The sequence below is a fragment of the Catharus ustulatus genome, chromosome 3 (assembly GCF_009819885.2).
Source record: "Catharus ustulatus isolate bCatUst1 chromosome 3, bCatUst1.pri.v2, whole genome shotgun sequence".
NCBI classification, from domain to species: domain Eukaryota; kingdom Metazoa; phylum Chordata; class Aves; order Passeriformes; family Turdidae; genus Catharus; species Catharus ustulatus.
The window spans coordinates 21,470,009-21,483,126 of NC_046223.1; the positions used below are offsets into that span (position 1 = coordinate 21,470,009).

At 35.4% G+C, this 13,118-nt stretch overlaps 1 protein-coding gene across 1 annotated transcript in view; it reads right to left on the reverse strand.

Moving 5' to 3' along the window:
- Positions 1–13,118, reverse strand: part of SPATA17 (spermatogenesis associated 17) — an 89,207-nt gene that overhangs the window by 13,292 nt on the left and 62,797 nt on the right. The window contains exon 9 of the mRNA XM_033055023.1: positions 9,680–9,818. Within this exon, the coding sequence (XP_032910914.1) occupies positions 9,680–9,818 (139 nt within the window). The remainder of the gene's footprint in view (positions 1–9,679; positions 9,819–13,118) is intronic.

The window sequence follows — 13,118 nt, forward strand, 5'->3', positions numbered from 1 at the left end:
TCAGCACTCCACTGGCCACGCTGAGGAAAGAATTTAGCCCGATATTTTAGCATCTACACCTTTAATGTCTATACAGAACTTTCAGTGTATAGCTGAGGATGATTATATCTTATAAATGAAGAGGAACTGGGAAATTTTACAATGTTTTATATGCTAATTTATTCATTGACAGTGTAGTAGCAATATAAGTTATACTGTAAAGTTTCCCATACTTCTCTGAGGACTTCAGATTTGAACTGAAGTGTGGAATTTCTTTAAATAGAAACACATTTTGGTCTTCCTTTTGCCAAAGCCTTGGGCATCTGCAAAAACTACAAATCATGCCAAACTCTTTGAGTGATATATGGAGGACCACAATCCACTAGGAAATAAGCTAAGACGAAGTCATTCATTTCATTTAGGTCTTTCAGTGGGATTTGAACCATCCAGCCCACAAACCATGTCTCATGAGATTGCAGTGTACATCCACCCCACAGTAATAATGATTCATATACATATATGTGTATATGCTTTATTGCTACCTTTAGCTGGATTAAAAGCAATATATCAAATTTTATATTTCTGCTTCTTTTATTAGCTTTCTAGCATTTGATCAGCTGATAGAGGCAATAATGAAATGTTTTTTTATAAACTGGAGTTTGTAAGTCCTGTCCTGAGAATGCAATATTTCAAAAAATAGCCTAAGCTTTGGGGAAAAAACCAATTACAGAAACAGCATTAAAAATGCCAAGCACTGGGCAGAAGCAATTCTGGATCAGTTTAAAAAAGTGATTGATGAAACTCTAATCTGAGCTGAAGGAACAGTTTCACGACAAGCTGTGACCATTCCACACACTTCATTAGCTGCCATAATTAGCCTGGTGTTTCAATTTGTTAGAACTGGTGGGGACAATTTTACTCAGAATGCAAACATCAAAAAACAGGGTGCCTCAGACTTCAGAAGAGGCTGATGAGAAGCTTTTCTAGTCTCTGTTAACAAAAAGATTAATTACAGCTGATAGGAGGCTGTACTCTGATTGTCACTCTGTCTATGTGCATTACTTTTAGCATTAGAAGAAAGACATGGTTGACACTACACTGCTCAATCAAGCAGCTTTGCATTAGCGCACAAAGTCTGTTAATATGTAATGTTTTCTCTTTTTCCTTTCCCCAACCCCCAAGTTTGAGGCTGTCATACCTAACAAGTTATTCTCTAAAAGAGCAGGGTGTTTAGTTGGTAATGATAAGCACTTATCATATATGCTGCCATACCTTCACATGACTACAGGTGAGAAATCCTGACCTGTCTCAAAGCTACAAGCTGGGAATATTATTAGTTCCTATTATCACAATCCAAATGTAAATTCTTTCTAAAATCGCCTCACTATGAGAAACAAAACTGAGAAACAACACACCTGTGAAACCGGTAATGTGTGCTTCAGTCTGTGTACCCTACACCTCTACCTCAGGTGGTTACCTCTACACAATAACTCAAAGTTTGTAAGGTTATTTATATGAAAGTGAAGTTTGAAGTGCAAAGGTTACTCCTGAATAATTCCATAACTTTTATTCTAGAACATTAACACGTGGCAAATCACATACTCATAAAAAAACTCCTCATGTGGATATGCCTTTCACTTTACCTACAAGTATTATGCTGAGATCAACAAAAACTGTAAGAGAAGGAATAATATATTTTATCATGGTGGAACAACCTGAGTTTGTAAAGGGCATGTTGAGACCAGCCCTTCATTGCATTAAATGAATAAACACTGAAGTGTATTCCAAAGTGAATATCATACTGTGATTTAAAATGAGGCAAATGAGTCCAGAATTTATTAATAATATAAATTTTGAGGAAAGAAGCAGTAGCGACTTACATCAAACCATTAAGATGGCAAGCAGTCTATACTACTTTCCATGTGTCATTCATTCCAACATAACTGCACAAAGCCTTTACTGTGTTTTTTCCTATTCAAGGAATGTAGGTTACTCTAAAATCCATTTTTCTATACTGAAGTCCTACTGCTCCAAGAATAATGTACTTTTGCTCTCTGGAGCAAAACAAACAAAAAACCCACAAACTTAACAGCCTTTCTTTCAACTTGGGCTCATACCTGGCATAATATCTTAGAACACCTACAGGTGTTATTAGCATTTAAATTATAAAAGTATACAATTATAATGAGTCAATGTAACAAAATCTCTAATTCAGACACCATTTCAAGATGTAATAGTCTGTAGTCGTAAGTGAACCTGTTGCAAGAAAGTCATCAAAATATGTGTCTCTGATCTTAGACCTCAATTTTGCAAACTCACCAGCAACATACATTTAAAGATGAGATTAAAAAAGTCTATTTTTCTGAGAAAATAGGTAACATCATTTTTCCTAGAACATCCTGGCTGAATGGCATGTATTTTACATATTGATTCTATTCATTATGGGCTGGATCCTTACCTGATGCCAATTAGCCCAGCTCCATGGATAAATCTCAATTATGCTAGGGCTGAGGACCAGCTCTCAAATCTGCAGTTTTCAACAGCTCTATGGCCCATGTAATTCTCAGCGGATTGTGAAAAGCTTTTGGTTACTTTAATTTCAACTCTATTTAACAAGCACAAACAAGAGCTCGGTGAGTATTATCAAATAATAAGTAGCTTGCTTTTGCAGATAAGTTCCATAAAGAATTTTAAGTGACTTCGAAATATAGCCTTTTTAATTCAATATTGTGGCAAATTGAATTGAGTTAAAATACATTATGTTTGACATACATATAAAAAAATCTACTTAATTCCAAGAATACTGAACAGTCTATCCAAAACTGATATGAAATGGCAAGGCCATGTATTTCCCAGTTTAATGTATGGGTTTTGAATTCCAACAAACAAAATCATAACCAAAGAGTCAATGCCTAAAACCAATATAAAAAAATTAGGTGTAACTCCAGTGTCTATTGTTTCTAGATTAACTGATTTTTTTTTCAATTTAAAGCTGTGCTACAAATTACTGTAATGTACACTAAGCATGTATTCAAGGAATTGGGCAAGATACTCTATTTTCTAAAGTGTTTCTGATTAAATAAGAGGCTTTGAAATGTTTAAGCAATGTGTACAATGGGAATTATTTAGAAAGCTTAAACATACCTCTCACTCACAGAAATATTTAAGTTAACCCTTACTAAAAACCAGAGGTTTTCTTTTATACCACTAAGATTCAAGTTGTGTTATTAAATGAGGAAGGTAGGCAAAGCAAGACATTTATCATCCAACAGACACATGACAGAGGATTGCTAGTTAGACAGTATAATAAGTGCCATCTAATTTTCTCTTTCGAATCAATTTATTCTTCAAAGCCTTGGATCATCATCAAGGGACTGCATTTTCCCGCTGAGAAATTACAGAACTGAAAATCAGGTTTCATAAAATATTCAACTAGTTGCCCACAAACCCTTACAAATAACCACTAGAATGGATTTGATTAGACTGGTGGTGACAGTATCTCTTCTTATTCAAATAATTGAATGGTTTGACTCTTCTCAGACACTGCTTTGCAGCATTACTTGAAAATCAGACCCTGTGGCTCATTAACCACTAGAAAGTTTTTTCAGCCTTCCAGTTATCCACAGATTCTTTTCTGCATTTAGTTGAACATTAGCCAAGGGTACATTTCACATGTTCTAATTTGCTTCACAGTGTTTACCATTTTTCAACAACCAAGAAAATAATTTGAAAGCTCAGTGATAGTTAATAATGATTAATAACTGTATATCAAGTGTAGCATTTTTCAAAAGCAACCCAACAGTGATTATCTTAAGGATTTTCTAAAAGGAAACAATCTACAGCTCAAGAAACTTTCCAGTGGGAGCACTGAAGGTGGTCGTCAAACAAAATGTAATTTTGTAAATAAGACACAGTCATAAGGAACCTGGAAAGATCATGATATAAACGATCAGAAGTTGGAATTGTCACTTGCTTTCCTCAAAAACAGAACGGGTACATCTTATAATAAGAGATATTTCATTCTAGTCCTGTGAATGAGAGGTAATGTCTGGTGTTCCCATTTTTGGACATGGCACACTCCTGCTTTCCTTAATACCTTTCATTTTCAACAGAACATTATGACTTCAACCAAAAAAAAAAGAAAAAAAGTGAAAGATCAGAAGAAGAGTTGCAAAAGTGACTTTAAGATACTTTTTGTTACCCATTTTCAGTAACCACCTGCTTATCAAGTTGTTCTGTGACATTAAATTGGGCAACACTGCTCTTTTTCTGTACTATCTAATCAGGTAGCCAAACACCTGAGCTTCAAGGAGCTCACAAGGAGCTCTGAAGAATAATGCTGTTGAGGGAATCAACCTATGTGGAGGCAGGGAATCACTCAGGTTGGTTTTCATGTGAAGGTACAGCAGCATTCTGACTTCAAGTGGCTCTTCTGAGAGAAGAAAACAAAGGGTAGAACAGACAGACTTTTAAAGAACAGAATATATTCATTACATTCAATATACAGTTTATATTGTATATATATTGTTTTAGGACCAGATCCTTGGATTTAAATTATTTGGTTCAATGCCAAACCAGGACTCAGGATAGCAAAAAAAGTGACAGAAAGCAGCATTTTGTTGTAAGCAGATAGTTGATAACTCAAACCAAGGGTCTGCTTGGAGCATCTGAATAGATCCATCAAGTCATGCCAGCAGTAATAGCCATGTCATGGGCTAGGGATTGCTGAAGTACATCGCACTTTGGCAACAGCCCTTATTATCCCTGACATGGCTTATGAGGAAACCAGTATTGGAATGAGCAAACCCTCACAGCCTATCTAATAACTCCCTTCTGGCTGCCACATTATTGTAAAGTCTGTATTGCCTAGGAAAACACACTGAGGTTGAATTGGGGAACTAGGAATCTGATATTCTAAACATGTGCAAGCACTTCTCAAGTACATTAGTAACTTCTGCCACAAAGCACACTGGTAAATATGGCCTTTAAAGTTTTAAAAGGTAATAAAGCTGACTGTTCAGATGCATGTTCATTAGCCAGTATCACACCATACTAGAAAATGTTCTTGGATAATCTTTTTTTTCAAAATTAAAATGAAAACAAGCAAATTCCTTTGATAAAAGTGAGGTCACAGTCTGAGCAAGAAAGAATTTAAAACTTCACATAGATCATACCTATGATCTCAAAATCATTGGAAGGTTAGAAAAATGGAGTTAAGGTGGAATTTAAATAAATTTCAGTATAATCAGGGATGGGAAAGCACAAATAGTGTACCAAAAACTCTGCCTCATAATGATATCAGCCAGAAGACATGGCTGTTTCATCTGTTGGCCCTACAAGGGATAAAATTAATTTTCAAACAGAAAAAATCTCTTTCCCCCTATACAAGAATTTTTTCTGCTTTCTCTATTGACCCAGATTGAAAATCTATCAGTTCTTGGACAAAGAGCCAAATTTATCCCTAGTGTAAAGCAATGAAATTATACTTTTCATTATACTTATGTTGTAACATTCTTTATATAAATTCTGGCTTGGAATATATAATCATACTTGTTTTTGTCTGTTATATATATAATGATTTATTTCAATACTTCTTTAACTTCATGCAATCACAGTTGAAGGCAATCACTGTTCAACAGAATCGACTGAAGCTGTTGATTGTGCCTTTATCTACACTGGCTGAATCGAGCCTGTAATTCTCTGCCTCTGGTGACAAAGATGGAAGTGATATAATTTATATATGGAACAGCTATTGCCTGCTCTAATGGCTACACAGTACAGTGTGAAAGTGCCAGCAGTGCTGACCACAGCCCTGCTTCCACTGCTCCACCAAAAGTATAATTGTGTTGGTGGTTAATTACAAGGGCTATTTTTCCTAGCCCAGGCAAGGCCATGATAATCAGAATTATTTGAAGTTGATATTTGATTAACGCTGGCAGTACTCTATAAGTGATTTCCACTAGACAACATCTAATTATTTCATTATTTCCCATTATTAATGGAGTGAAACAATTCAAAACAAACAGCTAGAATGACTGTTTTGCAGGAAGCTCATAAACATCAATTCATACATATAGAAATCTTGCTAAAATTAGACCAAGCTGGCCTGTTGAACTTGAAAGGCATATTTTATCCCAATCAATGCATAAAAGTAAAATTATATATAACTAAGGCATGTTTCTCTGCTGTACAGTTCAGCTGTAATGATCCCCACACACTGCACTTGCACATCAATTATGATAATCATAATCACGGTCGTTAAGCTGAATGTTCATTATTATCAGGATGCTGGTGACAGCAGATTCAATCATCGGGTGCAATGGGCAGGCAGGCACAGTCCCACCCAAGTTTCTGCAGACAGCGTTGTGCCACATTAAATCTACGATGTGTTCCACATCCCACTCCATTCCAAAAGCTGTAGACGGTAAAGGTCAACTTTATGTTCTGTGCAATATGCTTAGGTTCTCTAAATTAATTCTTTGCAGTCCTGGGTATTTTTATGCTTTGTAGATAATAAAATCCTGTTTAGGGCCAAAATGCCTGTGCAAATAATGAAACTGTGATTCAGTTGTACTGTAATTCACCTATAATAAGGCATCAGAGGGAAGAATCTATTAGAATGGAACATCTTAAACTATCACTTCCTGAATTTTACAAATAAGAATACATTAAATGCTGTCATTAAAGTCAGTTTTCTAAAATGCATATGCAAACTAATTCCAATACCGATTAAAGACTGTAAGCTATCATTTCTGCCTCAGCAAATATGAACATATGTGAGTGTTTTGACAGCTGAAAGACAATAGTTAGTGTATTCAATCCCAAGACTGTCCATCTACATTGGAACCTATCATTGTAGATTAAATTCCTAGTGACTAGTAAATATTTATATTGAAACTTCTCACATTAATTCGATCAAAAGCATTCCAATGAATTTAGATAGATAATGTAAAACTTAAAATATGTTTAGTATTTTTGTTTTATACTGATTTACTGAGTAAACTAACTAGATTCAGTTTCACTAAAGTTAAAGTATTTCCATTCCTTGTTTATTTATAATAAAGAATCAGAACATAGAAAGGAACACATTTTCCCTTAACTCAAACTTCTTTGAAATGTCAGCGGAGTGAGATAGAAAATTTCAGATTATAACTAGATGAAAAAAGAACTACTAACTTTTCCTCACATAGATATGGTAATTATTATGTTTAGAGAAAGTCTATGCTAATACCCTTTCATTTTCCAGAAGAAATGTAACAAGGTAATATTTTTCATTGTTGTTCATTTTGCTTCTAAAGTAATTATGTAATTTACATACTAATCTTTTTGTGACTTGAATTAAATTGCATAGTAATAAACACATGAAAACCTCAGGAAAGTACAACTAGGACATGCTCATGCACACACACACCCCCAAAGTAACTTTTTGTATTTAATATTTAAAAAAGCCAGCTAATATCAGCTAACATCAAATAATACCTCAGCAGCTCCAACGGATCACTGATCCACTGACCACTGACTTGAGTCCTTGCATAAACTTACACAGTCTTACTAGCAACAATACAAGAAACTTGTTTAGCATAAGATGGACAGAAACTGAATAGAGATATGGCAGTGTTACCAGCAATGCAGGTTGTAATAGAGATTGCATCCACAAAAACATATCCTTGTGGTAAACTCAAAGGAGGCTTGTGTTCAGCAGACAAACTATTAAGCAAAAATCAATTTTTTCTAGTATTTTTTTACATGCCCTTTAGTCTTGTGATTCATTAGAATAGATTCTTTTGTTCATAGCACTGATATATTCAAAGTTTTCATAGAGTTTAGAAATAAGAAAGCAACACAGAGTTCTATCAAATTTATCAGTTAGGAAGGTATGACCTCACACCTACCTATAGGCCTTTTTCCATTAAATTGCCATGAGCAGCTTGAGGTTTTGTGGTTCTTTTTGGGTTTTTTCCTGATAATAATGACCCATTAAAGCAGTAGGTAAGTCATAAATAGCCCTTTTCTCCTCTTATCTCTCTGCTGGGGTAAGTGGCTCCTAATGGAAGCTTCATATTGATTTAGAATTGGGGTTGGAAGGCTCTGTGTCATGTTGGGTTAATGTATACAGCTATTCACCTCCAGAGATTCAGGCTGATATCTATCCAAGATCACAAGTAAAGTGAGTTTTTTTAGCTAAGCCCATAGTTTATATATGTGTGATATGATATACAGTATAAATACCTTTATATTTTGATATCATCTTCTGAGCCTGAGCAAGAACGTCTAAGAACTAGAAAACCAAGTCTTTACAGGATAAGATGAGTACCAGAAATAAGACATTTAGGTCCTTTTTATATATAATATTATGCTGTAGGACTTCAGCCAGTCATATCTTCTACTCCTTGCTTTTGAAAAACAATTTCAGATCTTTTTCTTTGATTGATGATGTTTTATTTGCAAGAAGATATAATAAATGCATGTTGAAATGCCAAAATTTTACTTTGAACTAAATTTTAAACCTTAAAGTTTTGAGGAAAAATCTTTTAAAAATGTTCCTTCTCAAACTAAGACTTCTTGGAACTTGCTGTACATTTAGAAAGTTTCAACTGCTTTCAAGGAAATAATTTATCAGATTTAACAAAATCCCAGAATTGTTTAGGTAGGAAGAGACCTCTTGAGATCATTCAACCTCTACCTCCTGTCTACTCAGCTAGAGCAGATTGCCTACACCATGGATACATCAAAGGATAAGACTGGATATATTTTAGAGGATTCGACAACCTCTTTGGGCAATCAGTGTCAGTGCTCTGTCACCCTCACAGAAAAAGTAAAAGAAGAAAAATTGTGTTCAGATGGAATTTCATGCACTTCCCTTGTGTTCACTGACTCTTGTCCTGTCACTGGACACTACAGAGTTTGAGGGAAGTTTGGGGTCCTGCTCTTCCTTTGCTCTTATATTTATGTACTTTAATAAGATCTCCCCTGTGCCTTCTCTTTTCCAGACTGAAGTGTTCCACCTGTCTCAGCCTCTCCTACAAAAGATGCTCCTCTAACTATATTGGTAGAGAGTGCAGCACAGAGCCAAAGTCCATTATCCTTTTTGTACTCAGAAATTTCAAAGTTTTTAAGATACCTAATACAAACAGAAGTAATGCAAACACTAAACAAAATCATTTTCTGAGGGAAACTACCTCTTGCAGCAATAGAAAACCAGACATAAATGAGATGCTCCTGACAAAGCAGTCAATTTAATGAGGTCTTCTTAAAATAAAAAACACCTATTCACTACTTTTAAGATTTTTCCAAAGAATGTAAGCAGTAAAATATTGTGTTATTTTTATCAGGTTTTGCTATAATTTCTTGAAGGTTTATCTTAACGTGTAAGCATAAATAAACAGACTCTCTTAAATCAGAAAACGCAATACAAACAGAATGAAACTTAGTAAAACGCATATAACTGAAGACTTACTTCATCAGGGTCTTAAATTCTGATCTTGTAGGACCAATAGGTGTCCTCAAATTGAATTTAACAGAGAGTCAAGGAAATTTCACATCTCATCACAGCTCTAAATACGTGATTTTATAACATGCTAGAAAGAATCCCATTGGATTGCATGATCTCTGGATCATTCTGAAATTCACTTAGTCCTAATAAAACAGCAATCTAAAAAAAGTAAAAGTAAATAAATCCTTGATTTTTGCTGTGACTTACCTTATGTGCTATCCACTTCTCAGGATATACTTCTCTGAAATGTTTAGTTCCATAAGCTTCTCGGCCATATTTGCCTGACTTACAAAGTGATGGCTCATACTTCTCAGCATTCTTATGATATGAAGAAAATGGCAGAAATCTGAAATTCAAGAATATTTTAAAATCAGTTATGATCTTCTCTAAATGCCACAGGATTGATGTAAATCAGTGCTGCAGGAAATGACATGGATACATGTTCCTGATATTTTCCACTACCTTCTTAATATTCCCCCTCAGTAGTATTGTGAGAAGATTACTGAAATTTCACCTGCAGCTTCTTTCAGATTAAATTTGGAGCAAAGAGATAGTGAGTTTCAACAGGATAAAATGAAGACTTCGTGCACAAGGATCTAACTCAGTTCACTTGCATGAGTAGATTATCACTTTGTCTGTACCTGCACTAACAACTGGTGGGATGTGCAGGAAGGTCTGGGTTCCCTTTGCTGGGATGTGCATGCTGATACCTCAGGTCCTAGCAGGCAGTGCAGCCTGTGCCAGCTGCCAGTGGCAGGCACTCCCCAGGCACAGAGGACAGAGATCACCTCTGGAGATAGACATCCTTTTGTATGTCGTAACCAAAGCTCAATAAACTATATTCTCATTTAACAGATCAGAAACTTCTGCATATTGGTAAACCACGAAACAGAAATTGTTTCTTCAGAATTCACACCGTGTACTTTACTCTTAAGTTATAATTATGTCCTGATTAGCAATCTTTTTGAGCCAGGTTCTTTCATTTTCGATCGTAATGATGATGGACTTGCTGCTTACATAGTGCCAGGGAGCAGTGAAGCTCCAGCTACGTGCAGGAAGGGCTTTTCAGATGGATGTCCCTAACTGTCATAGACAACCACAGGTTTTTTGGGCAGGTTCCACAGGAATCTGTATGAAGGAAGGTGAAAAATATCTTGTATATAGAAGATCTGCAAGATGCCCTACAAACACATCTTAGTTCCATCTATATCAGTTTCCAGGAGAGTCATGAGAGCAAACAAGTACATTCTACTATAAAGTAGAACACTGGGAGCTAAGTTTGTCACTGCCGGTATTCTGAAAAAATCAACACGTGTTCTTAATTCTAGAAGTGCAGGAAAAAATATTACTCAGTAAAATAAGATATATTTCAGAAGTCTAAAACATCACTTTTAAATGCTATGACAAGAAGTGTAGTTAATTAGAATCCTTCCTTAGTTGAAAGCTTTTCAGAATCCAGAGTCTCTATAAGGGTTATGCAAAAAAAATTTTGATAAAAATGAGGATTAAAATACCCTTCTTCATCTCTCAGCTGATACAGATGCAGAAAATTATTTCTTTTGACTAACTGATTTATCAACAACTGTTTGAGTGATTTTTAAAAATTGTGTTTCTTTCTTTCCACCTCATAAAAAGAAATGGTTTTAACATCTTTCCAGCTATATGAACTTCTAGTACCACATGCCACAAACAAATATCATGTAAAGTCAGTGAAAGGAAAACCCTGAGTTAGCAGACTTTTAAATAATAAAAAGCTATAGTAGCATGTGTATACCCATGGGAAAGGACACCCTCACACAAGACAGATTAGGGTACTTGTAATGCTAATTTGCACATGGGATGGACATCACACACACACAAAAATTAATGTGGCCCCAGTGTCCCAGAGAATACATCGAAGGTGCTGTGAGCCGGCTGCTCCACTTGCAGTTTTTATCACTTCTGAATTGCATTTTAATAGTACATTTTTCTTTTGTTCAGACGTGAAAGAAAATTGGCTTTCTCAGGGGATTGGATAGCTGAGAAGACAAGGCTTGCAGTTTTGGGATTTGCCTATATATGCACAGAATTTAGTTGAGCCATAGCATTCATAATTTAATATGAATACCGTGTCGTTAAAATTTATACACAAAATGATTTAAAAATCTTGAGGAAAGTAGAAGCAAATTATTTTAGTTTTCCTTAAAAAAATTCTCCACAGAGGTTTTGATTTAACTGTGGATCTTTGTCTTTTTGGCAAACAGATTCTCAGAATAATGTAGGTTCTACTATGAGTCCAAAAGAAACCCCCAAAATTAACACTTTGAGACACAACTAGCAGTACGTTCTTTTAAATTAAAGAACAAAAATATAATAGGGTATAATGATATCCAGTAGAAGCTTTTTCTTCTGTTTACTCTTCTGCTCTCATTCAGGGGGCAGATCCTTCAAGTGATGATCCTCTAGCTACAAGAAAGCATCACATGCTTGTAAATTTAGAGTCTGTTTAAAGTATGTGAGAATTTTCATTATGTGAGTAAGTAATTAAGAGAATACCACAGTTTTTCGTTTCAAGTAGGGTAACCAAATTAATGGGAGTAATACAAAAGTCATTATACCCCCCCAACCAATAATAATAGCAAGAAGTAATAGCAATGCAAAACACTTCAGTAATGGTATTATGTTCTGCAGCTCTTTGTATACACCTGACACAGCTTTTCTCAAAATTAATGACAGTATGTGCTCTGAAAGTGACAGAAGAGAGTGATGGAGGAAGAAAATTAAATTCAGACAATGGTAGATAGCATTATCAACTGTACAAGTCCAGATTTCAATAGTTTAGATTTCAAAACATTCACTCATTATTCCTACATCAAGGTTTCAGCTTTCCCCTGTGATTTAAGTCTAAATTCAGAAATTCTTAATGGTTTTCAGTAAGCATGACAGACAGGAGTACCAATCAAATAAATAAATTCTGTATTGATTATTTTTGTGCTATAAGGCAAAGTCAGTGTAAGCTGAGACTTCCCAAAATATGATTTAATAGAAGGTGAACTTTCCCTAAATAAATATATTGAAAAATGAAAAATTATTTAATATCAGCCTGAATGAGAGAGAGGCCAATGAATACATTCAAAATGGGGAAAGGGTTGGAACCCAAAATGGGAAACTACAAATGGCAGTATTACTCATACAAAACCTGAGAAGGACCAGGACCTAGGTTGGCTGTGTCACTGGTGATAAAGGCCAACTGCAGTGCTGCCAGAATCCTGCTAGGTTGAACCTAATTAGCGTAAAAAGACCTAGAAGCCTTTGCTTAGTAGCCAAACCAGTACCTGACAGCTGCTAGAGGTACTGAAGATTTAAAGACACCATACATATTTGCTGCTAACAAAAATAAAAATTGTTTTATCTCTCATCCTGTCCTGGACCTTCCCTCTACTATTACTTTATCTTTCTAATCCTTTTTTCCCCTCACTCTTTTTCACTCCCGCTCCATGATTTTTGTTCCTGCATTCCTCACCTACCATTTCTTCCCTTTAGTCCGTCTCTTTTATCACAATCTCTCTCTCTGTTTTGACAGGAGATGGAAGAGACCTTTTAGATGCTGAAGGTGTTCCAATTGGGTTGGCAGATGACAGAAGCAGCAGCAGGAACTGGTTTCTGG